Source organism: Stenella coeruleoalba (genome assembly GCF_951394435.1).
Source record: "Stenella coeruleoalba genome assembly, chromosome: 16".
NCBI lineage: Eukaryota > Metazoa > Chordata > Mammalia > Artiodactyla > Delphinidae > Stenella > Stenella coeruleoalba.
Window position 1 is genome coordinate 77,494,984 of NC_137162.1, and position 26,601 is coordinate 77,521,584.

The 26,601-nt window shown below is 44.1% G+C and overlaps 2 protein-coding genes across 11 annotated transcripts in view; one reads left to right on the forward strand and one right to left on the reverse strand.

Moving 5' to 3' along the window:
• The window catches only part of HEATR1 (HEAT repeat containing 1), a 47,602-nt gene extending 43,367 nt beyond the window's left edge, over positions 1-4,235 (forward strand). For all 5 annotated transcript variants that reach the window (XM_079900414.1, XM_079900417.1, XM_079900415.1 and 2 more), the window contains 4 exons: positions 523-677; positions 1,219-1,377; positions 3,015-3,123; positions 4,099-4,235. In XM_079900414.1, coding sequence (XP_079756540.1) covers positions 523-677; positions 1,219-1,377; positions 3,015-3,123; positions 4,099-4,187 — 512 coding nt within the window. In that variant the 3' untranslated portion in view covers positions 4,188-4,235. The remainder of the gene's footprint in view (positions 1-522; positions 678-1,218; positions 1,378-3,014; positions 3,124-4,098) is intronic.
• A 2,806-nt stretch (positions 4,236-7,041) lies between these two features.
• Positions 7,042-26,601, reverse strand: part of LGALS8 (galectin 8) — a 29,857-nt gene continuing 10,297 nt past the window's right edge. For 4 of the 6 annotated variants that reach the window (XM_079900419.1, XM_079900422.1, XM_079900420.1 and 1 more), the window contains 8 exons: positions 15,490-15,578; positions 14,390-14,600; positions 13,338-13,457; positions 12,448-12,504; positions 11,648-11,674; positions 10,827-10,915; positions 9,928-10,093; positions 7,042-7,205 (listed from right to left, as the gene is read on the reverse strand). In XM_079900419.1, the coding sequence (XP_079756545.1) occupies positions 7,056-7,205; positions 9,928-10,093; positions 10,827-10,915; positions 11,648-11,674; positions 12,448-12,504; positions 13,338-13,457; positions 14,390-14,600; positions 15,490-15,578 (909 nt within the window). In that variant the 3' untranslated portion in view covers positions 7,042-7,055. Of the gene's footprint in view, positions 7,206-9,927; positions 10,094-10,826; positions 10,916-11,403; positions 11,527-11,647; positions 11,675-12,447; positions 12,505-13,337; positions 13,458-14,389; positions 14,601-15,489; positions 15,579-15,949; positions 16,365-25,661; positions 26,164-26,601 lie in introns of those variants that run through there. The other 2 variants (XM_079900424.1, XM_079900423.1) reach the window with 2 other exon arrangements.

A 26,601-nucleotide genomic window follows, 5' to 3' on the forward strand; every position in this document is an offset into this window, starting at 1 on the left:
ACATTAAGACTGGTTTATTTTTTAATGCTAATAAGCAGTCTACTTGCCAAACTAAGCAATCTTAATAACCAAGAATCTTTTTTTTTTTTTTTTTTTCCGCGGTACGCGGGCCTCTCACTGTTGTGGCCTCTCCTGTTGCGGAGCACAGGCTCCGGACGCGCAGGCTCAGCGGCCATGGCTCACGGGCCCAGCCGCTCCGCGGCATGTGGGATCTTCCCGGACCGGGGCACGAACCTGCGTCCCCCGCATCGGCAGGTGGACTCTCAACCGCTGCGCCTCCAGGGAAGCCTTTAATAACCAAAAATCTTAACAACTCTGAAAGAACAGATCACTCCCCCGCGAGACCGTCCATTTAATTTGTGCTCTGCCTTCATCCTGATTGTGATTTCTAGATCATTTTAGAAATAACCTTCTGGTTATAGTTCTGTTAATAGCGATTTGAAGTTAAACACTGGAGATCAAATTGTGAAATTCAGTTTTTTGTTATTTTTGTTTCCATTTGTTTCTCTCCCCTATCTACAGATGAAGCGTTTTTTGACTCTGAAAGTGACCCTGAAAAGTGCTGCTTGCTACTGCAGTTTATTCTGAACTGTTTATATAAAATCTTCCTCTTTGACACCCAGCATTTTCTAAGTAGAGAGAGAGCAGAAGCCTTGATGATGCCCCTGGTGGATCAGGTAACCAGTGGAATGATCTTTTGTTAAAAGATAAGGAAGCCATCAGTGTTACATGCCTGCGGGGTTTATATCAACCAGAACCACAGTTTGCTGGTGTGTTTTTCCTTTTCATGAAATTTTTATTTCAAAATTGATTTCTCATTTTTCATGGATATATTAATAACTTATCTTTGTAGCGGCATTTACCGAGTTTTACTTTAAATATTTTCAAATAAGAGATATGATGTAAGGTGTGTTAAGTTTTTAATTCTTAAAAACTGGGTTCATTGAGAATGTGTCAGGGTCTGGCTGCCCTCCTCTGAGAGGTTCTGCAGGGGGAAAGGGATGATGCTAAGCGCTGTGATTCCATTTGAGTTCTTATAAGGTAGTAAATTTGCTCTCTTTCTCTTGAGAGCAAATAGTACCTGGTTTTTGAGACTAAACAGCACCTTGGTTTTTGAGCCTGCTGATCCCAGGAAGGGTAGTAAAGTACTATATACATTGAGTATTTTCTCAAACAGCAATGAGACCCGTTGCTCAGTCCTTGTCTCACTGTTAACAGCTGGAAAACAGGCTTGGAGGAGAAGAGACGTTCCAGGAACGGGTGACGAAGCACCTGATCCCGTGCCTTGCACAGTTCGCAGTGGCCATGGCAGACGACTCGCTTTGGAAACCACTGAACTACCAGATCCTGCTGAAGATGAGGGACTCCTCACCCAAGGTTAGGAGCCGCAGGGCCAGCAGGGATGCTGTGCGCTCTCCCTGGGGCCTCACCGGTCTGCACTGCTGGGTGTCTTCTAGCACCAGGGTTTGGCTGTGTCAGGCAGAAGGTTGAGCCTGGGAAACTTGGTTTTCTCTTACAGGCCATTTATAAATAATGGCAGTCCTCCCCCACCCCCATGGTGTGCTAGGCACGAGCACTAAAATACTTTACACTTTTAAATATTGAAAAGACTTGAATTCCTCATGTTTCTTATGCACCATTTAAATGTCAGTGTGCTCCCAGAGACAGCATGCTTTGTCTACAGAACATTCCTTTGAGTTAGAGCAGAGTCCCTGTTGTGTATCGATCTCAGGTATAGGACTTGGTGGAGTAACGCACGGTAAGGGCTAGCGGTTGATGCCCATTAACGTGGGGGGCGGGGGGAATGAGCGGAAGTTTGGAAGTTTTCAAACTGTTCTAGCAATGAATTGCCATTCCTCAAGCTAATTATCACACTAGAACCTCAGGGGATAAAACAGACTGAAGCAGAATTTTGTTAATAAATTTATTAGTTGAAATTCACAGCATTTATTAGGAAGTAATGAAAACAATGAGGCTGTTCCGATGAACCCCCAAATTTTATTTATTTATTATTTTTCAGATTAATGTTTTTATTACTTTAATTTTTTCTAGTTCAGTTTCCTTTTTACACATGAAAGGATCACAGTGCCCAAAGTTTTCTTTTTCTACATTGGCTTGAAAGGTCTTGGAAGTAAAATGTAATTAACAAAATGTATTTTTCTTCTTATTATGCTAATTCTTCTTCACAGATGTATGGATGGGAACCCCCAAATTTTAAATTGTAGGATCTTAACAAAGTTGCAGCATTAAATTTGTTGTTTTGTAATATGTTGTTTTGATTGTACAATATCAAGAAAATCCTGATTGAACATAGGCAGTAACAAACGTTTTTTCAACAACTCACTTTGCTCTATCCAAACCAGAATTACCCAAAACCAGAAAGAAGACTAACATAGCTTTTGTTTCAAAGTGAATCACTAACAAAACAAACAACTGGTTGCATTCCTTGTCAGAGACAAGTCGTGAGCAACACTCCAATCTTTTAAGTTCCAAAACTAGGACATTTATGACACAATGAGTGTGTTTTTTAGTCAGGCTGAGGTGGGGGTGTAGAGCCGGCGCCTGGCCCCTCACACAACCACACTGTGACCCCAGTCAGGGTCCTGAGGACGGGAGTCCTGCCTGCAGTGGCTGGGGACGCGGTCCTGCCAGGTCAGCATCACCAGCGGCCAGGCCAGCTGGCGGCTCCAGTGCAGTCACATTTGATGACACACTTGAATTTGCAGGTGGCATTTTTACTGGTTTAAGAAAAATGTTATAAAAAGACATTCACATGAAAGGCTTGTAATTCTAGAACACAGATTGAAATATAAGGTTGCCCATATTATAGATGGATCCCGAATTGTTAAACAAACTGGTATTCCAAGATGAAAGTTGGCCAGAAAGTGAAATAAACTCACGTGAGGCTAACAGTTTAAAATTCGGAGCTCATCTCAAGTTAGATCATAAAGTAATACAAGAATACTAGTTTTTTTTTTTTTTTAATTATTCTTCACCTTTTTTATCCCTTTCAGGTTCGATTTGCTGCTCTGATTACGGTGCTGGCACTGGCTGAAAAACTAAGAGAGAATTATATCGTCTTGTTACCAGAATCCATTCCTTTCTTAGCTGAATTGATGGAAGGTAATTCCCAAACTATTAAGAAATAATTAGAGTGAACTTCTGTGGGAATGTGCCCAATGAGAATGCACATTTGGATAGCCTGTGATGAGCTCATGTCTCCAGCCCTCTGTGCAGAGGCTGAGCTCCTGGTTTGAGTGGGGTGCTCGGGCTGCCTCATTGTCATTTGAGATTTGTTTATAGCATAATCTCACTATCTTTACTTTTGTGTTTTTTTGCTGACGGTGCAGACTATGATACTGTTTTTCTTTAACCTCACGCATGTCTGTGATTGAATATTTTGGTCCACAGATATAGGGTTATTATACCAAAACATCCAGTGCCACTAAGGCTGCAATGGGGTGGCTGCCTGTTAATGACCAGCACTTACTCTGTGCTCTACGTGGATGATGTCCTTAATCCTCACAAGGCATATGCCGTTATCTCCCTTTTATAAAGGAAAAAACTAGAGGCTTTAAGAGATTAAGTAATCTAGCTGATAAAAATGCGTGACAGGTGGAACTGGGGTTTAAGTCCAGGTTTGCACAGTTCTGGACCGACGGCAGAACGAGCACTGTGCCACCACGCAGCCCAAGAAATAACAGTGCAGCTTATTAGCCGGGTGATGGAGGCGAGTAGACAGATGCCTTCACGTTAGCGATTCACTGCTGATCCAAAACCAGGTGCCTGCATCTTTGTTTCCTCCCTCTTGGACAGGGGCTGTGTGAACTACTAAGAGTGGCATCGCTAGGCATCTGGAATTTTCGTTTGTGCACCACTTTTTGGGGTCTGTCTTATTCTGCTTCCCTAGTCCTAGACCGAAGGAAGGGAATGAAGGCAGGAGGGAGGAAGGCAGAGGAGGGGTTTCCAGGATGGCTTCCACCTCAGGACTGTGCTTCATTTCTCTCTTCTGACTGACGGCCAGCGAATGTGAGATGTGAGGAACCAGGCTCTGAGAACTGAGGCAGGAAGACTGACTCATTTTGATTTTGTTTTTAGATGAATGTGAAGAGGTGGAGCATCAGTGCCAGAAGACTGTTCAGCGGCTGGAAACGATCCTGGGAGAGCCGCTCCAGAGCTACTTCTAAAGCCCTGATCTCTGGTATTTCATACTGTTCAGAGGTCAGACTGACTTTTCATATTTTTATTTTGGGTGTTTAGGACCATATTACTTTTGGTGCCGCTAACACCTACTTGGACTTCTTTACAAAATTCCCACCTGGTTTGTGCTACCACATAAGCCTCTCCTGCCAGTTGTACAGAATATACAAAAAGAGTAAATGATACATGGCATTTTTATACAGACTGCTGTTTGTTTAATTAAGACCATCGATGATGGTCTTTTCTGAGTGATGTTATTACCATTACATACATGATTAATTTTAGCACCCAAAGCTAACCCCCGTTTAGACTGTAAAGCCTTAACTTTCCTGGTAAAGGACTATCTTTTGTACGTAGTATCGGTGTCAGAGATTTCACTCAAAGCAGCTCTTTACTTCAAGAAAATGAGTTATTCAGCACCCAACAAGAATGCTTTCAACTGTAAAGCCATTTGGACTTTTACTTTTCATTTTGGGTAGATGACACTGCAGTCTTAATTTTTGCGTGTGCTCATGGAGGGGAGTAGTTGTGGGATGCATTTTCTGCTCTAGAATATGATCGTCTCTCCTTTATCCTTCAGTCTTTTGGGGGGCAGGGGGTGGAAGCAGTAGGCTGTTTATAAAACAGCCACACCTCACTGCTCCCACAAATAATGAGGGCTCAGAAACACCAGGTGGTAAGAGGGAGCCCCTTCAGGGTTAGAAATGCTATTTCTATTGGTGGTTAACCAAGGATTACTTTTATGAGGAAAAAAGTAAACAACAGATTTTTTTTCAAAGCTTTGAAGTTCTCTAATCTCTATACTATGTCAGTCATGGTGAAGCTGCGAAGTGAGAGTGCAAATAAAAGTAAACAAATCTGCCTTTATTTTGTTTAAGGCATTTTATTTATTTATGCCTTTTTAAAATTTAAGGCCTCTAAGCACTGTTCCATAGGTGTTCAAATCAAGTCTGAAAGCCCTTGATCTAATTTAATACAGAAACTTAGTGTGGAATCGTGACAAGCAAAGGCTGATTTGCAGTCTGGAGACGGAGTTTGCTAGGAACACATATTTCTCTTTATGAAACATCTCAATAGGATTCATTAATAAATGCTAATGGCTTCTTTTCCAAAAAAATCTTAAGATTTTGTATTTATTCTATCAAAGAAATGGTCAGACGTCTTAGTATCATCCACATAAAATGAAAATGAACTATGTTTAAGACTTACAGGAAACAAGGTAAGTGGGCTTTTCTTTTTTCCTAAGTGGTCCACCGTTTCCACCATCTGCCAGGCCCTCTGATGTTCTTTTCTGGAGGAAAAAAAAACCTTGGGGGATACTAGACCCTTCTTGCCTTCTACAGCTTTCCCAACATCCTCGCCTCCACCAGTGTTTTTTTGTTTGTTTTAGCTTGGCAAGACTGGGCATAATAAATTAATATGACAAGGTGGAAAAGAATTAAGTGCTACACTGAGTACTTTTTAAAAGTAAGACTGGTAACAGTATTTTTTCCACTATAGGGATACAAATAATACCTAACCAAAAGCTGTTATGAAAATATTCCCAAATCCTGGCAGAATTCAGCCCAGCGATTTAATATAAAATGATCTGACTGATCTAGCTTTTTACCTCCCCACTCCCAAGGCTTTGAAATTCCCTGTGACAAGATCTGACCTGTAAGAATTCTACAAAGAACTTCTGCCAACTCTCTTCAAAGAATAACAGAAAAAATTACAGAAATGCAACAACAGTTCAACTTGCTGATACAGGTTTGATTTTAATCACTGAAGGGAGAACAGCGTTTTGATCTCAGTCACTAACGATGACGGAGTCGTCTTAGAAGAGGAGAGGCAGTGCTGGTCTGCGTGCAGACAAGCAACAGGCACACACGGCCTCTCTCTACTTCACTGGTCTCTGCTGGTGTATTTTACTTTCTGATAGGGCCTGTTCTATAATCAGTCATTAAGTCTAATCTTGACATTGCTTTGTTACCCACAAACATTTTACAAATTGAATCCATCTCTCGTCTACCTTAAACTTTCAGAGGAGGCCTCTGACTCACCCTAAATTCCAATATTCTAAAATAACCATTTACTGGTACAGAAGATCAGTGGCCTGGAGATTGACATCAAGTTAATTTCAGTACCATTTGGTTTTGTTCGTTTTGCTTTGTTTTTTGCCTCTATCTTGTGCTGTGTTCCGATCTCATAATGATAATTATTTGGTAATGCTTACAGCTAGAAGATATAAATATTATGCTAAAGAAAACTGCCAGATGTAGGTCAACATCAATCCTCTCAATTACAGGATACGATCAAACACTGGGTATGAAGGGCAGCACTGCAGGAAGAGTGGTGTCGCCTATAGTGTCCTCAGGTGATCTAACAGAATAATTCTTTTAAGTGCCTGGTGAGTTTATGTAGTGCATGGAGGAGAAACAATGGCACAGTGGCAAAGCACGGAAGGTTCTGAGCTGAACAGAACAGGGAACGTACGTGCCTCACTGTGTCCTCCCAGCTCCCAGCACAGTGCTGGCAAAAGACAAGCGCTCCATGCAGGGTGGCTACTGTGTTACAGCAGGCTCTTAATAAACACTTGCTGAATGTGAAGTAGGTTTAAAAAAGAGGCGGCCAGGGTACAGGAGAGAGAGCAGAAAGGCCTGTTATAATAATGGCTATAAGCTGCTGTTGCCTCAAATGTCCTCACTTCTTGCTTGACAAAGTCTCACTGTGTGACATGGACTGAGGACACCCAGTAGGACTTACAGCTCATTTTAACAATATATATAAACCGTATCATGAGAGTAAGATGCATTTTAACAAGGCCAGTGTTACAGAAGTCACCTGTATTTCAGTTTTTGTAGCACACCTGTCAGCTACCAGCTCCTTACTTCCAGTAAGTGGATATCGCCATCGATTTCCAGCGTGTCGATATGACTCAGGTCTTTATATCTGTGTCTGTACTCCAGGCTGTGTACACCGTTTACTGCAACCTTGAATTCTCTAACATCACAATAAATTATCATCTGGAAGGAAAGTATACACAACATTAGTGGTGCCCCTGGGCTTAAGAGTTTGTTTCCTGCACACGAACAGGCGTGTCAAGTAAACCATTTGGTTTCCTCTCCCAGCCTGCCAGCGCCGACTCCCTGCTGCAGTTTCCAGGATCTGACTAACGTGTATCTGTAGTGGCACTTTCTGCCTTGTCCCACTCCAGGAAGTGGCTCTCATGTGCCTGGACCTTCACACTGTCCCCAGGGCCTGCTGGCTTCCTGTCCTCAGCACGCGCCCTCTCCTGCCCTGTGCTCCTGGGGAAGTGGCAAGCCGCCCTCCTCGCCGACACTTGGGAAGGAGAAAGTGGCTGACCATGACACTCGTTCACAGAAGAGCTGGTTCCCAGTCACAGGCTGGTACCAAGGGGCTTGGATCCTCACTTTGCTGCCTCAAACTCTAGGGTCTTGGGCAACTCAGACAATATGAAACCTCAGAAGTTTAGGTCACTTGCTAGGGATTGCAGAGCTGCTTGGTGACCCTGATTCCCATCCTAGCTCAGCACCTCTTGTCTGTTTCTCCAAAGCTCTTCAAAGCTCAGTGTTCTATGAACCTCTGAGTTTTGGAAGAGATTCAGTTCAGAGTCCTCACTGGTGTTAGCCCTTCAGAGTTAACTGCGATCCTTTTAAATTGCTCGTACACCTAAACCTCTTACTTCTGCTACCATGTTCCCCGTGCCAGTCTGGCCACTGACTACCATTTGTTTCCCACCCACACTGCAGAGGCCAGTTGGGTGAACCCACACTGTGCTCTCCCCGGCACTCCCCGCCTCCATCCCCGGAGGCCAGACTGAGGCACAAAATCTGGATCTGCAAAGCAGCCAACGGAGTGTCTTTTTTCTTTTGCTAGAACTAGTGGAAATGGCTGCTGGGGGAGATTAGGAAGAGGGGGAAATTCCATGGATAACAGCAATAACTGACACAGATGAAGGCGCAGGGCTATACAGAGAACTGGGGAAAATAGCCATAACTGGGGATTATATGCCCACAACAATGGTGGAAATCCCAGTTTCAACCAGATGGAAGGGACCTTTGGTGATGGACATTTAACAAAATCTCAAGAGAATACAAAACACACAGCCTTATGCTCAGAAGGGAAAACAAACTGGCATTAGACGGATGCAGTGGGAAAAGAGTTCTCTAGACTAAGAGCAAGTGCAGAGCCAGCACCTTATGTTACAAATGGAAGAGAAATGGCAGGCAGCCTAGTGGACACACTGTTGCAAAACAAAGTACACACATGCAAACATGGAACGCCAAGATCCCTCAACCACCTGAACAGCTCCTAAGAACATGAATTTGCTAAAGAGCTCACTGATGACATTACAAAACCGAAAGATAGTTTTTAAATGATTCCAGCTGGAACTAACAAGTGAATCTGAAATGCCACGGAACAGAAGATACTGTTTAAAAGCAAAGCAATGGCTTTAATGGAAAGATCTGAGAATCTCAACGAAAGCCTATTAAAAAGGCAGGAGTTTAAAGCTATCACTACAAAAAAACTGACAACAGTGATCCCACATGAGGACAACTACTCTTCCTGAAGTAGAAAACTAACAAAGGAAAAGATTATTTAAGAGAATGTGTTATTTTCCTCTTTTGATACAGTAGTCGCAAACTTGGGGCTCAAATAGGCCAGAAAACAGGTCACGAGTTTCCAGTCACCAACCACAAGGATCAGCTTCCTGCCGGAGCAGCCACCTCTCCCTCCAGTGAACCCACGTCACCCTTCGCACCCTGACTGCCGCCCTTCCGACCTCCAGCGACTTGTCCGTATCATCCCCGAAATCTGTAAAACCCAGATTACCTTCACACCCCCACCTCCTTCTGAATTCCAAACGAGTACCCACCACTTCCAGGGAACCTATGATGAGCTCGCTCCTGTCTATCACTCCCCAAACCAGGGCACTGCATTAGACAGGAACTTACGGATAAATATTAATGCCAAATCACCACCTTCTGTTCAGCCTGATGTTCACACTTCTAACAACTCTGAGGAGTCTTGCGAGCTCCAACCGTCCAGAGCATGTGACAGTTTAAAATGCTGGAGAAGCCACGACCGAAATCAGTGACCCTAAATGACCACGTGAGCAGTGAGTCACGTAAGCTGGTGAGGGCACCCAGCCAACCCTGCAGCATCCACGTGGCAAGACTCCCCGGAAGCACATCTGGGGAGAGGCTGTGTTAGAACATTCGCACCTTTGGGGGCTCAGGACTACATGCCTTCAAGTCCCGGTAGTCTAAATGTGTCTTTCTTTGAATATATACAAACAGGACCGCCTGGAACAGAGTACTGCCACCTAAGCTGTGTGTCACCGAGACGACGGATAGTGCCGGCAGTCTCATGGCTCCTACGTCCTCACGTTCACTTAGGATTAAACGCGCTACTCCCGCCCTGAGACAAGGTTCCTGTTCAAATTCCTATTAACTAATATGGGGTTACACAGAAATTGTCATTATGAAAACATGTCAGATAATTCCAATGCAAATAACGTGGCACTCGACTGGCTTGGCCATTTATGCTGATTATTTGCGTTATAAAAGACGGCATTCAAAATACAATCTCCAAATAAACAAAAACCACACACAACCTCCACATATTAAGTTGGACTCAATTTAAATGGACCATTTATCTTGCATCTTACCCCTGCCCGCAGGATTTTTTCCTGTCCCATTTTCAAAAAGATAATCATCTCACCTCAAAGTACATCCCAGGACTAAAAGGGAAACAGGTAATATTTCTCTCTTCTTCTCCCCAGGACTCCTGAAGAAAAGAATTTCTTACAAATGCTTTAACATTCAGGCGTGGGTTCAGGTGGAGAGCAATATCCCTGGATTTTCCTGATAGTAGATCAACAGCAAAGCTTTTGAGAGAATTTTTAAAAACTAATTAGCCAAGTAGAAGAGAGGAGTCGAGTTTCTGCAATTTTAACAATCAGAATTAAACTCTGATTACACAAAACATGTACACACAAGGACCCAGGAATGCCGATGAAGGTGAAATTTAAAATTCCGAGTCAGCACACCGTTGGTATAAGTATGTTATTTGCAAAATAAAAATATGAAAAGCTTTAAGATCCACGTTTAAGGCTACAGGAAGAAATTAAACGGTTAGAGCAAGCGACCCAAAGGATCACGTCTGCTGCAAGAACAGGGTCCTTCCAAGCAGGAAGTCTCAGCATTTACAATGCCCTGTTCTTCAAAGTGTACTACTTGCTAGGAAATAGCTCTCATTTCAAGCTTTCAGAACTCTGAACACCTCTGGAAAAGGTTCTAAAAGCAGGAATCTTATAAGACCCATGGCAAGGGGAACGAGCCCTAATAAAAGTGATCTGCTCTCACAGAGCTGCCCTGCAGTTCTGCAAGGGTGGGCCTCGTGGACAAAAATGCCACCCTCCTGTCTGGCCACAAAAAGCCTAGGCGCCGCCAACTGCTAGTTGTCAGCAGTCTAACTTCATCTGGCTTTAACAGTCTCACTTTTCAAATGAAGCTTATGACATTAGCCCGACTTACACCTCACGAGATTGTTGACAGGGTTACAGCTGTAAGAGACACGCAGCAGCAGCCGCGTTATTACGGCCACTTACTGATACTGACCCTTTGGCGTTTGTATTTACTTCTCCTTTTATGACAACAGTCCGTCCAGGGCCCATTGAGGAGTTCAACCTCGCTACGAATGGCAGAGTCTGCAAAGAAATCCCAGTTAGCATCAGGAAGCCTGCAAAAGGGATCTTGAGGGAAAACTGCCAGAAGACACTGGGAAATGTTTAAAGGCCGTGAACCCCATGAAGGGACAGACCAAGTCTGCCTTGGTCCCAGGTGGGTCCCTGGCTCACAGCAAACACTCCATTTTTCAGACAATGAAATGAATGGATGTGGGGAGGGACCTGACATCCTCTGCCTGAGTGAAATGCCCTCTGAGAAGGTCACCTCGGCTGGCCTGAAGCGTGCACTGCCTTCAGCCCGGAGGGGAAGCGGCTGAGGTAGGGGGAGCTACAGAAACACACTAACGGCTCAGGGACCTGATGTCCGGTTGACTGATAGCCGTCCAGGACACCAATGCAAACACAGAGTGGCTGCTTTGGGCTTGTACTGAGGGTAGCAGTTACGCATATCAGCTAACTAACATTAAATACTTGTTAGACAGAATTAAGAAAATTTTGGCTCTTCAAACCTTTGACAAACAGTCGGTAGGTAGTATTTTGGAGCAAGTCAAAGTGTGATTGGCTGGCGAACCTTTGCTCTTGGTGTAGACAGTTCTGGGGATGATTTTAGAAATGTCTCCTCTATTACTAGGCTGTAGGGAAACAGTTCTGCAATAAGGTATGGAATGAATGAACCTGTCTTCCAAAGCTTCAACTATTCATTTCCTGGGCAATCTTATAAAAGGTTCCACAGGTTATAGCAAAAATACTTACAAACTGTGACATGCCAGACTTCTGTACCTATTGGAAGAGAAAGACAAAATACAGATGATTGACGGAAGAAATACGTTTTATAACATGAGCAGTTGGATCTTACTGGCTGTACCACCCAGAGCCTGGGCCGGTAGTGCCTGCTCCACTCCGGGGCGGGGGGACATGCAGGTGGCCAGTGCTTCCTGACCAAGTGCTTTGGAGCTGCAGAGTGCCACTCAGGCTGGGAACAGACTGACTGTCCTGTTCATCTGAATCCTATAGCCTCCGCCACAAGCTGAGCCTTTGCTGAAGGCCACATGTGGGCTTCAAACACATTTTCCTTGTTCTTCCCAGGGTGCTCCCCAAATGCTGAGATTCTAGTCTGTCTAGGAACGTGCTGAGATCAGTAAGGCCTCACTTTCTCCACACTAGTAACAGCAAAAAATGTCTGAACTGCAGTTGTTTCCACAGGGGGAGAAGATACACGTGGAAGTTCGTTTGCCCATGCACTGGCTGTGCTCACTATTTATAAACACCTCCGGACAGCCCTATTCAGCAGTTCAGAGAGTTCTTTGTACAGAAGATTGGTGGGTAGTGGTCAGATCCACTGAGAGTCTAAACAGCAAAACTTATAGCACCTGGCACCCTGAAGTATATGCCTCAATTTTCGAACGATTACTTCCAGCCTGTTAATTACTAAAAATGTAAGTTTTCATATTAAAAACAGTTTTTTTAAAACTCAGCCTGCCTGCCACCTAATTTACATGGCAACTAAAAAAAGATTTTTAAACTGGTGGTTGATTAAGAGATTTAATATTTACATTTTCTTCACTTATCTTTGTCCATTCCAGAGTAGATGCTTGGCTACTTCTTAAATCCTGAAGAAAAGTTCAGATTAATATTTAACATCCATCAGAATTCTAAATATAACCTGCTTGACATATCAACAAAAATTATAAATGGTATTAAACATGAAAGTATGACAGAAAATTATCCAAAAATGCATGAACATTAGCAACCTTCTCCCCTCTGTCAAGCTGGCAAATGTTAAAATCAGAACTAATGTCAAGAAGAATGTGAGCAGGGGCCTCCCTGGTGGCGCAGTGGTTGAGAGTCCGCCTGCCGATGCAGGGGACACGGGTTCGTGCCCCGGTCCGGGAAGATCGCACGTGCCGCAGAGCGGCTGGGCCCGTGAGCCATGGCTGCTGAGCCTGCACGTCCGGAGCCTGTGCTCCGCAACAGGAGAGGCCACAGCAGTGAGAGGGCCGCGTACCGCAAAAAAAAAAAAAAAAAAAAAAAAAAAAGAAGAAGAATGTGAGCAAATGAATACAGATCTTGAGACTACTTTGTTTTACTCTCTTTGGAGGGCACGTTAGCAATTTCAATCCTAACTTAAAATGCAGGTACCCTTTGACGTCCCACTTCTAGGAAACAATCCTAGCGAACTGCTCCACTACGCTCCTGCATCAGGGAAACGGCCGCTCTCCAGCTGTAAAGGCTGTTTGTTTTGTTGTTACTGTTTGGGTTTTTGTTGGAACCATGCTAGATTTGAGATCCTACAGACAAGCAAGCCCTGGTCAATGATTAGCATCCTGCTAGTCTGAAAGATTTACTTCCAAGAAATTAACACACTAATGAGGGACATATTTACACAGTTTTCAAGAAAACATCACCAAAGACCCCCTACCGCCCCCCATGGAAGGGGACTGACCGAGCTGAAGCTGAAACCCACGGAGTGAATGATAACTTTGCCATAAATGCCCAGGGTGTCGATCTTCTCTAGGCTGATCCTGTGGGCGTAGATCAGGGTATGTTTTCCATTGACAGCCACCTGGACAAACACAGAAGACAGGTCCCCCCCACGAATAAAACAGTTAATAAATGCATTTTAGCGGGTACCAGTGCACAGGGCGCCTCCCTCTCCCGCCAGATGTCAGTACTTGTAGGAGTGTCGGGAAGACACGCCGAACACAGTACAGTCTCTGATCTCAAGGAGCTGAAAATCCCATTGGCGGGCAAAAGAAACACAGGAAAAAAACCAAAGCTCAAGAGCACGGACAAGCATTAAAAAGAACGATCCAGACCCAAGTACTCCAATGGCCAGAGGAGGGATGAGGGGAGAGAGGAGGTTTAGGGGAGAAGTGCTGGTGGGAGCAGGCTCTGAGGGTCAGAGGGGTCTGCACCTCGGGTGGGGAGTCTCCACCTGAGCCGTCAAGTCCTCCACAGGCTCGTGGGCCAGGAGGTGGAGGCGCCTCCAGGACCACACACACCCGAGGAAGCAGCGGGAGCACTGACGACACGCAGCGGGGTTGCTATGAGCTCCTCTGGGTCTAGAATCTCAAGATCCTACGGGACTAGGCTGCGGCAGGATGCAACTTTACAAACCCCGACTCCCACGCCAGGATCCCATCTGTCAGTTCAGACTCTCCCACCCTGCGGGTCCTGCTGCCTGGGGTTTACTTTCCCATCCTGAGTGTAAGGCTGTGCCAGGTCAGAAGGAAGCTCAGCCCTGCGAGGAGCAACGATCTAACAAACTCCCGCTGCGCTGGCCTCGCCCTCTGCCAGCACGGCGACCCCGGCAGGGATGCTGGCTGTGCCCGCCTCACAGCAAGGGCCCCGCCGGGCCCTCCTCTAGAGGAACATGATAAAGGCAAACTCTTCCTCTGGATTTAGGACACGCAAGGGTGAGTTCACTCATGTGAAAAGCTTCCCTCGTGCTTATTCTCGTGAATGAGGATCTAACCCCTGTTCTCCAAAACCTGCCTGGAATTTGTCTTTCAGCACCATGATCACGATCTCAAAAGATTTTTCTTTATTGAAAGGCATGTCATAGGTGATCTCTTCCCAGCCCCACTTCTCATTTTTCAGAGTGTTGCAAACAATGCAGTTGGCCCTTCTGAACCGTGGATTGAAATGAAAGGCCACGTCCGCTCGAGGTTTCACGCTGCTGCCACACTGTAAGTCCACCTGGAACCTGAGGAGGGGAGGAAACACAGGCTGCGTGAGGACTCAGGGAGGAAGGCGGCCTCGCAGGCCCGGCAGCGCAGAAACCCAGGCCGAGTGACAGCTGACGGATCTTCTGTTCACTCACATGCTTTTGGTGGCGGTCCACCACAAGCACCCACATTGCCCAGTCTCCCCGCAGGTGCGTTCGCCCAGGTGCCCCAAGCTCTGCCGATGGGGTAGAAGTGAGGTGTGCAAGGAAGATTCCTGGAAACGGTCTCTAAAGTCAGTTGGCATCTGCCTTCTGTCCACCCCCCACCCCTTCCCCCCAAATAGCACACAGTCCCAGGCAGCTACCCAAACACAACGTGAGGACCAGAGTCCTAGCTTCCAGGAACCACGAGAAAGAGGACCTCACCCTGGCATGGCAGGGTGAGTGCGTGAAGAGGCGCCCTCAGCCCTCCAGACTGTCCCCTTTAGATGTCACGTTCACATCTTATTTAAACCACTGTTGTTCAGGCATCCACCACACAGAGCCGAGCCCAACTCTAGCTGATACAGCCTCGTCCAGACTCTACCCAAAGCAAGCATTAGATAAAACCACCCAGAACAGGCCTTAAGAGATGGTGTGGGAATGTTACACTGTAACTAGACTGTGTCCCTGTCATCTGACCACAGTTCCCTTCATTAACCGTATCTCTAATTCTTTATACTACAATCAGACTTACAGCAACAAAAAGTCCAAATAACCTGTATTTCAGTTTTTCATTCCAATTTCCTCAGCACCTTGGCCGGGGCTGCTATGAAAGCAAAATCAGGCCTCCGAGTATCCAAATGGTCTCTCCCTCATGATTTTTTGTTGTCCCACAATCACAACGAGTTTATTCTTGTTCTCTTCTCATCTAACAGAATGACTTTACCTGTCTGAGTCACTAGGAACATGCCCACGTAGTACAATCAAAGTTCCAGGCTCCAGCTGCTCAGAAATGGTCCCAACATAGGGGATTATCTAGGAAAAAAATAATTTTAACAAATGTTCATTTACAGAATCAAAAGACTACATTCTTAAAGGCTGCACATAAATATTACTCAGCCATAAAAAGGAACAAAACTGTGCCATTTGCAGAGATGTGGCTAGACCTAGAGACTGTCATACAGAGTGAAGTAAGTCAGAAAGAGAAAAACAAATGTTGTAAGTATCGCTTATATGTGGAATCTAGAAAAACGATACAGATGAACTCATTTGCAAAGCAGAAATAGAGGCACAGACGTAGAGGACATATGGGTAACAGCGGGAAAGGGGGGGTGGGATGAATTGGAACGAGGGGATTGACACATATACACTACTATGTATAAAATAGATAACCAATGACAACCTACTGTATAGCACAGGGAATTCTAGTCAGTGCTCTGTGGTGACCTAAATGGGAAGGAAATCCAAAAAGGAGGGGATATATGTATATATATATCTGATTCACTTTGCTGTAGAGCAGAAACCCGCATAACATTGTAAAGCAACTATACTCCAATAAAAATTAATTTAAAAAAAAAAAAAGGCTGCACACAAGTCTGCTCAGACACTAGCATTTTCCAGGTCCTTCCTCCCCACCATTCAAACAGCTACACCGGAACAACACGGCTAGGAGGCTCGCAACACCTGCACACCACTCCGAGTTCTTTAGGAAAAGACACATATTATTCCCAGTACTTTTTATGTGGCTGAGGGTTCTGTGACATGCCACACCCCACCCCTCCGTCCTTCCTAAAGTTCCACTGATCCCAACAGCAGGATCCAGAAGAGGCCAGGCCCTAGGCCAGTGCTGACAGAGATAATGACAAGCACTTACTGCCTGCAGAGGGTGCTCCAAATGCAGCCACTCTGCTGCAACTGGGATTGCGTGCCTCGCCTTCCCTGCTGGGCTTCCAAGCTGCACCCCACAGGGTACTGCCAGGAACCAGAGAACTGCTTGATCTGAAGGACATGCTGTGGGTGCCTGTGGATCTCTCACGACACAGCACCTCCATGCCCCGACTGGTGGTCCCACACAGGATTCGGGTCTCCCCCTCCCCCCAATCAGCTGGAAGCCAGCCTCTTTGTCTGGGGCCTGACATGATCAGATCTTGTCACTCCCCTCCTCCCGATGCTCCACCCTCCCCCAGGGGATCCGCCATCCTCCCGGGCCACTAGCTATGTGGATGCATCTCCTGCGCCACAACCACCTCCCTCTTCCCCCTGGGAGCCTCTGACCACACCAAGCAGGCCAGACACCAGCATACCTTACACCAAGCTCACCCGGGTTACATCTATGCTAAAATTGATCCAGGGTAGCTCTGATTGTCAAGAAGAAAGAAAGAAAACAAGAGAGGCCGTATAAAAGTAGTTGTAAGTCAGTGGCTCATCGGCTGAAGATCTTAGCTCAAGCACAATCTCCTCTGTGGAGCCTTGCTCAGACTCCCTGGGCCAACTGAGTTAGCCGCCCTCTGAGGGTCAATCACGGCACTCTGTACTCTGTTCACTTGCAAACAAATGCCTACACTGCGAGCTGCATGGGGCAGGACTGGGTCGTCACCTTTACACCCCCAGGACAGAGGTCAAGGGATGATCAATAATCACTTGGTGAATGAAGGAGCTCTCACCAGCCCGGAAGCTGGGCTCTGGCAGGCCTCACATGTGCAAAGGAGCAGCAACTAAGCCGCTGCTGAATGGAGCGTTGCTGCCTTAAGCAATAAGACAAGAAATCACCAAATCCAGCTGTCACCTGGTGTCACGGCAACTGCTGAAAGCAGCATGGGGGAGATGAACAAGCTTATCAGACCAGAAAACGAAAAGCGTAACAGATGTATAGAGCATGGCTACAGCTGCACCTCAGAGTGGATGCTTTTCATGCATAGAGAATGTGGAAGCAATTACTCCTCTTGGCCACAGCCCAAGAATAAATAGCATGTTCCATTTTCTAAATCTCTTAATAAAATGAGAACAGTTTTTGTGACTTGAGATTTTTTTATATGTTCAACTTGTATTTATGCAGATTATTTAATAACACAAAAATGTCAGTGATATAATTATCAGTGAGAAAGTGGCCTACAAAACCCCATACAGTACGCTCTTAACCAAGTTAATAATAAACATTAAAAGGGAAAAAGAAAACACTGTAAAGAAATAAGCCAAAAGGGAGCTTCAAGATGGCGGAAGAGTAAGACACAGAGATTACCTTCCTCCCCACAGATACATCAGAACTACATCTACATGTGGAACAACTCCTACAGAACACCTACTTAACGCTGGCAGAAGACCTCAGACCTCCCAAAAGGTAAGAAACTCCCCAGGTAGGGCAAAAGAAAAATGAAAAAAGAGACAAAAGAATAGGGATAGGACCTGCACCAGTGGGAGGGAGCTGTGAAGGAAGAAAGGTTTCCACACACTAGGAGCCCCTCCGGGGGCGGAGACTGCGGGCGGTGGAGGGGGGGAAGCGTCGGTGCCATGGAGGAGAGCGCAGCAACATGGGTGCAGAGGGCAAAGCAGAGAGATTCCCGCACAGAGGATCAGTGCTGACCAGCACTCACCAGTGCAAGAGGCTTGTCTGCTCACCCGCCGGGGTGGGCGGGGGCTGGGAGCTGAGGCTCGGGCTTCGGAGGTCAGATCCCAGGGAGAGGACTGGGGTTGGCTGCGTGAACACAACCCGAAGGGGGCTAGTGCGCCACAGCTAGCCGGGAGGGAGTCCGGGAAAAGGTCTGGAGATGCCGAAGAGGCAAGAGACTTTTTCTTCCCTCTTTGTTTCCTGGTGCGCCAGGAGAGGGGATTCAGAGCGCTGCTTAAAGGAGCTCCAGAGACGGGCGCGAGCCGCAGCTAAAAGCATGGACCCCAGAGACGGGCATGAGACGCTAAGGCTGCTGCTGCCGCCACCAAGAAGCCCGTGTGCGAGCACAGGTCACTCTCCACACCTCCGCTCCGGGGAGCCTGTGCAGCCCGCCACTGCCAGGGTCCCGGGATCCAGGGACAACTTCCCCGGGAGAACGCACGGTGCGCCTCAGGCTGGTGCAACATCACGCTGGCCTCTGCCACCGCAGGCTCACCCCACATCCGCACCCCTCCCTCCTCCTGGCCTGAGTGAGCCAGAGCCCCCAAAGCAGCTGCTCCTTTAACCCTGTCCTGTGTGAGCGAAGAACAAACGCCCTCAGGCAACCTACACGCAGAGGCGGGGCCAAATCCAAAGCTGAACCCCTGGAGCTGTGCAAACAAACAAGAGAAAGGGAAATCTCTCCCAGCAGCTTCAGGAGCAGTGGATTAAAGCTCCACAATCAACCTGATGTGCCCTGCATCTGTGGAACACCTGAATAGACAACGAATCATCCCAAATTGAAGAGATGGACTTTGGGAGCAAAGATGTATTATTTTTCCCCTTTCCCTCTTTTTGTGAGTGTGTATGTGGATGCGTCTGTGTGAGATTTTCTCTGTATAGCTTTGCTTCCACCATTTGCGCTAGGATTCTATCCATCCATTTTTTTTGTTGTTGTTGTCTTTTACTTAAAATTTTTTTTCTTAATAGTTTTTAGTTTAATAACTTTATTTTATTTTATCCTCTTTCTTTCTATTTTTTCTCCCTTTTATTCTGAGCCGTGTGGATGAAAGGCTCTTGGTGCTGCTGCCAGGAGTCAGTGCTGTGCCTCTGAGGTGGGAGAGCCAACTTCAGGACCCTGGTCCACAAGAGACCTCCCAGCTCCACGTCATATCAAACGACGAAAATCTCCCAGAGGTCTCCATCTCAACACCAAAACCCAGCTCCACTCAACGACCAGCAAGCTACAGTGCTGGACACCCTATGCCAAACAACTAGCAAGACAGGAACACAATCCCACCCATTAGCAGAGAGGCTGCCTAAAATCATAAAAAGGCCACAGACACCCAAAAACACAAAACCAGACATGGTCCTGCCCACCAGAAAGACAAGATCCAGCCTCATCCACCAGAACACAGGCACTAGTCCCCTCCACCAGGAAGCCTACACAACCCACTGAACCAACCTTAGCCACTTGGGACAGACACTAAAAACAACAGGAACTACGAACCTGCAGCCTGTGAAAAGGAGACCCCAAACACAGTAAGATAAGCAAAATGAGAAGACAAAAAAACACACAGCAGATGAAGGAGCAAGATAAAAACCCACCAGACCAAACAAATGAAGAGGAAATAGGCAGTCTACCTGAAAAAGAATTCAGAATAATGACAGTAAAGATGATCCAAAATCTTGGAAATAGAATAGAGAAAATACAAGAAACATTTAACAAGGACCTAGAAGAACTAAAGAGCAAACAAACAATGATGAACAACACAATAAATGAAATTAAAAATTCTCTAGAAGGGATCAATAGCAGAATAACTGAGGCAGAAGAAAGGATAAGTGACCTGGAAGATAAAATAGTGGAAATAATTACCACAGAGCAGAATAAAGAAAAAAGAATTAGAACTGAGGACAGTCTCAAGAGACCTCTGGGACAACCTTAAACACACCAACATTCAAATTATAGGGGTCCCAGAAGAAGAAGAGAAAAAGAAAGGGACTGAGAAAATATTTGAAGAGATTATAGTTGAAAACTTCCCTAATATGGAAAAGGAAATAGTTAATCAAGTCCAGGAAGCACAGAGAGTCCCATACAGGATAAATCCAAGGAGAAACATGCCAAGACACATATTAATCAAACTGTTAAAAATTAAATACAAAGAAAACATATTAAAAGCTGCAAGGGAAAAACAACAAATAACTCATAAGGGAATCCCCATAAGGTTAACAGCTGATCTTTCAGCAGAAACTCTGTAAGCCAGAAGGGACTGGCAGGACATATTTAAAGTGATGAAGGAGAAAAACCTGCAACCAAGATTACTCTACCCAGCAAGGATCTCATTCAGATTTGATGGAGAAATTAAAACCTTTACAGACAAGCAAAAGCTGAGAGAGTTCAGCACCACCAAACCAGCTTTACAACAAATGCTAAAGGAACTTCTCTAGGCAAGAAACACAAGAGAAGGAAAAGACCTACAATAACGAACCCAAAACAATTTAGAAAATGGGAATAGGAACATACATATCGATAATTACCTTAAATGTAAATGGATTAAATGCTCCCACCAAAAGACACAGACTGGCTGAATGGATACAAAAACAAGACCCATATATATGCTGTCTACAAGAGACCCACTTCAGACCTAGGGACACATACAGACTGAAAGTGAGGGGATGGAAAAAGATATTCTATGCAAATGGAAATCAAAAGAAAGCCGGAGTAGCAATTCTTGTATCAGACAAAATAGACTTTAAAATAAAGACTATTAGAAGAGACAAAGAAGGACACTACATAATGATCAAGGGATCGATCCAAGAAGAAGATATAACAATTGTAAATATTTATGCACCCAACAAAGGAGCACCTCAATGCATAAAGCAAATACTAACAGCCATAAAAGGGGAAATCGACAGTAACACAATCATAGTAGGGGACTTTAACACCCCACTTTCACCAATGGACAGATCATCCAAAATGAAAATAAATAAACACAAGTTTTAAATGATACATTAGACAAGATGGACTTAATTGATATTTATAGGACATTCCATCCAAAAACAACAGAATACACATTCTTCTCAAGTGCTGATGCAACATTCTCCACAATAGATCATTATCTTGGGTCACAAATCAAGCCCTGGTAAAATTAAGAAAATTGAAATCATATCAAGTATCTTTTCCGAACACAACGCTATGAAACTAGATATCAATTACAGGAAAAGATCTGTAAAAAATACAAACACATGGAGGCTAAACAATACACTACTTAATAACGAAGTGATCACTGAAGAAATCAAAGAGGAAATCAAAAAATACCTAGAAACAAATGACAATGGAGACACGACGACCCAAAACCTATGGGATGCAGCAAAAGCATTTCTAAGAGGGAAGTTTACAGTGATACAATCCTACCTTAAGAAACAGGAAACATCTCAAATAAACAACCTAACCTTGCATCTAAAGCAATTAGAGAAAGAAGAAAAAAAAACTCCCAAAGTTAGCAGAAGGAAAGAAATCATAAAGATCAGATCAGAAATAAATGAAAAAGAAATGAAGGAAACGATAGCAAAGATCAATAAAACTAAAAGCTGGTTCTTTGAGAAGATAAACAAAATTGATAAACCATTAGCCAGACTCATCAAGAAAAAAAGGGAGAAGACTCAAATCAACAGAATTAGAAATGAAAAAGAAGTAACAACTGACACTGCAGAAATGAAAAGGATCATGAGAGATTACTACAAGCAACTGTATGCCAATAAAATGGACAGTAGGATACAACCAGGAAGAAATGGACAAATTCTTAGAAATGCACAACCTGCCGAGCCTGAACCAGGAAGAAATAGAAAATATGAACAGACCAATCACAAGCACTGAAATTGAAACTGTGATTAAAAATCTTCCAACAAACATGGGCTTCCCTGGTGGTGCAGTGGTTGAGAGTCAGCCTGCCGATGCAGGGAACACGGGTTCGTGCCCTGGTCCAGGAAGATCCCACGTGCCGCAGAGCGGCTGGGCCCGTGAGCCATGGCCACTGAGCCTGCGCGTCTGGAGCCTGTGCTCCGCAACAGGAGAGGCCACAACAGTGAGAGGCCCGCATAGCGCAAAAAAAAAAAAAAAAAAATCTTCCAACAAACAAAAGCCCAGGACCAGATGGCTTCACAGGCGAATTCTATCAACCATTTAGAGAAGAGCTAACACCTATCCTTCTCAAACTCTTCCAAAATATAGCAGAGGGAGGAACACTCCCAAACTCATTCTACAAGGCCACCATCACCCTGATACCAAAACCAGACAAAGATGTCACAAAGAAAGAAAACTGCAGGCCAATATCACTGATGAACATAGATGCAAAAATCCTCAACAAAATACTAGCAAACAGAATCCAACAGTACATTAAAAGTATCACACACCATGATCAAGTGGGGTTTATTCCAGGAATGCAAGGATTCTTCAATATACGCAAATCAATCAATGTGATACACCATATTAACAAACTGGAGAAGAAAAACCATATGATCATCTCCATCGATGCAGAGAAAGCTTTCAACAAAATTCAACACCCATTTATGATAAAAACCCTGCAGAAAGTAGGCATAGAGGGAACTTTCCTCAACATAATAAAGGCCATATATGACAAACCCACAGCCAACATCATCCTCAATGGTGAAAAACTGAAACCATTTCCACTAAGATCAGGAACAAGACAAGGTTGCCCACTCGCACCACTATTATTCAACATAGTTTTGGAAGTTTTAGCCACAGCAATCAGAGAAGAAAAAGAAATAAAAGGAATGCAAATTGGAAAAGAAAAAGTAAAGCTGTCACTGTTTGCAGATGACATGATACTATACATGAAGAATCCTAAAGATGCTACCAGAAAACTACTAGAGCTAATCAATGAATTCAGTAAAGTAGCAGGATTCAAAATTAATGCACATAAATCTCTGGCATTCCTATACACGAATGATGAAAACTCTGAAAGTGAAATTAAGAAAACACTCCCATTTACTACTGCAACAAAAAGAATAAAATATCTAGGAATAAACCTACCTAGGGAGACAAAAGACCTGTATGCAGAAAATTATAAGACACTGATGAAAGAAATTAAAGGTGATACAAATAGATGGAGAGAGATACCATGTTCTTGGATTGGAAGAATCAACATTGTGAAAATGACTATACTACCCAAAGCAATCTACAGATTTAATGCAATCCCTATCAAACTACCACTGGCATTTTTCACAGAACTGGAACAAAAAATTTCACCATTTGTATGGAAACACAAAAGACCCTGAATAGCCAAAGCAATCTGGAGAACAAAAAATGGAGCTGGAGGAATCAGGCTCCCTGACTTCAGACTATACTACAAAGCTACAGTAATCAAGACGGTATGGTACTGGCACAAAAACAGAAATATAGATCAATGGAACAGAACAGAAAGCCCAGAGATAAACCCACGCACATATGGTCACCTTATCTTTGATAAAGGAGGCAAGAATATACAGTAGAGAAAAGACAGCCTCTTCAATAAGTGATGCTGGGAAAACCGGACAGGTACATGTAAAAGTATGAGATTAGAACACTCTGTAACACCATACACAAAAATAAACTCAAAATGGATTAAAGACCTAAATGTAAGGCCAGACACTATCAAACTCTTAGAGGAAAACACAGGCAGAACACTCTATGATATAAATCACAGCAAGATCCTTTTTGACCCACCTCCTAGAGAAATGGAAATAAAAACAAAAATAAACAAATGGGACCTAATGAAACTTAAAAGCTTTTGCACAGCAAAGGAAACCATAAACAAGACCAAAAGAGCCATCAGAATGGGAGAAAATATTTGCAAATGAAGCAACTGACAAAGGATTAATCTTCAAAATTTACAAGCAGCTCATGCAGCTCAATATCAAAAAAACAAACAACCCAATCCAAAAATGGGCAGAAGACCTAAATAGACATTTCTCCAAAGAAGATATACAGACTGCCAACAAACACATGAAAGAATGCTCAACATCATTAATCATTAGAGAAATGCAAATCAAAACTAGAATGAGATATCATCTCACACTGGTCAGAATGGCCATCATCCAAAAATCTAGAAAAAATAAATGCTGGAGAGGGTGTGCAGAAAAGGGAACACTCTTGCACTGTTGGTGGGAATGTAAATTGATACAGCCACTATGGAGAACAGTATGGAGGTTCCTTAAAAAACTAAAAATAGAACTACCATACGACCCAGCAATCCCACTACTGGGCCTGAGAAAACCATAATTCAAGAAGTCATGTACCAAAATGTTCACTGCAGCTCTATTTACAATCGCCAGGACATGGAAGCAACCTAAGTGTCCATCAAGAGATGAATGGATAAAGAAGATGTGGCACATATATACAATGGAGTATTACTCAGCCATAAAAGGAAACGAAATTGAGTTATTTGTAGTGAGGTGGATGGACCTAGAGTCTGTCATACAGAGTGAAGTAAGTCAGAAAGAGAAAAACAAATACCATATGGTAACACATATATATGGAATCTAAGAAAAAAAAAAAAAGGTCATGAAGAACCTAGGGGCAAGACGGGAATAAAGACACAGACCTACTAGACCATGGACTTGAGGATATGGGGAGGGGGAAGGGTAAGCTGTGACAAAGTGAGAGAGTGTCATGGACATATATACACTAGAAAACGTAAAATAAATAGCTAGTGGGAGGCAGCCGCATAGCATACGGAGATCAGCTCGGGGCTTTGTGACCACCTAGAGGGGTGGGATAGGGAGGGTGGGAGGGAGGGAGACGCAAGAAGGAGAGATATGGGAACATATGTATAGCTGATTCACTTTGTTAAAAAGCAGAAACTAACACCATTGTAAGGCAATTATACTCCAATAAAGATGTTAAAAAAAAAAGAGATAAGCCAAAAATATTACAGCACTTTTCTTGAGGGATGACATTTTAATTTTCTTCTTCATATAGTTGTATATTTTCCAGATTTATATAGTAAGTACTTATAATGTTTATAACCACAGATTTTTTTTATTATATATTTAACTTTAGGGTGAGAGTTTTTCTTTTTAATTTAAGTATAGTTGATTTACAATGCTGTCCCCATGTCTGCTGTACAGCAAAGTGCAAAGAGCTTTTTGAGACCAACCATCTATTCCCATCACTGCTAACAGATTGTTACAACTGTTAATGAGTTGTTCCAGTCTGAGAAACAACTGCGCTGCAAACTTGGGCCATTTGCTGTTTCAGTTGTCCATATTAACGCTGTCTACTTAGGAAAGTACCCTAACTTATATCAACAATACTCAACTTTTTTGGACCATGTGAAGGAAACAAATGCCCGACAGCCCGCTCACTTACTCACAAACATTGCTCCTGAGGAAAGGGAGAAGGGTGGTTTTCTAGGCAACTCCAAGCTTTGAGGCTTTGTTGTTTCAAAAATAATTGATGTAAAACAATAAAGTACAGATCTGAACACACTAGAGACAATACCATAAGCTTAAGCCCTAGTTAGGTTTGGTGTTACCTGCCCAAACATCCTAGCTGATTCATATTGCTTTGCCTTTTTTATGTCATTCATTAAATGTCTGCTCTACACCAGGGTCATGTTAAGGTAGCCTGCAGCTGGAAAGAAGTATGAGTCCCGTCCATCCGGGAGGAGCTGATACAGTTGGGAAGAAGTCAGATACCTATGGAAAGATTAGAGAGGAAATGTGACACTGTTTAGCGGTTCAAATTGGAATCTCCTTCCACAGGTGGAAAATCCTCTACCTTATAAACATGAGACCTCATCTGAACTGTGGCAAGAGCATACGATGAAAATCTGTCCATCAGTACCCCCAGCTCAGACTCTGAGTTAGGACTCGTGACAAGCAGCAGCCAGAATCATGCAGTATTCACTCTGGCCAGGGGGCAGCAGCTACATCTAGGGTCAGAGGCAGCAGTGGCACCGCTGGTGTCGCCAGTGCAAGAAGTACCACGTTTGTTCAGTGGTGGCGACAGACGTCTCTTAGAACAGCCCTGCAGCCTGATTTTGGCTGTTGTCTGTGATGCTGTAGTTGACAAGCCTGGTTCTTCAGTCCTGCCTGCTGATAGATATCACTTAATAAATTTCTTTTCTGCTTAAATTAGGGGTTGGCTTCCATGTTTACAACCACAAACCCTGACCAATTCAACATCCACAGAAATGGGGCAGTAAGTGTCGAATAAATGCTTCAGAAAAATGTATAAAAAATAATAACTGAGGTGGCCAAAGTTTATAACGAGGTATGATTTGAGCTGGGAAGAATATGGTTAGGCAGAGAGGAGAAGGAAGCCAGTTCAGGTAGAAATGTCCGTTTACAAAAGCAGAGAGGCAGGAAAAGACAAAACGTATCTGGGAGCCAGTAAATAGTAAGGGAGCAATTAAAGACAGACAGAGTTAGGGTCAGATTTTGGAAGGACATAAGGAAAGCGGGGGTTGGGAA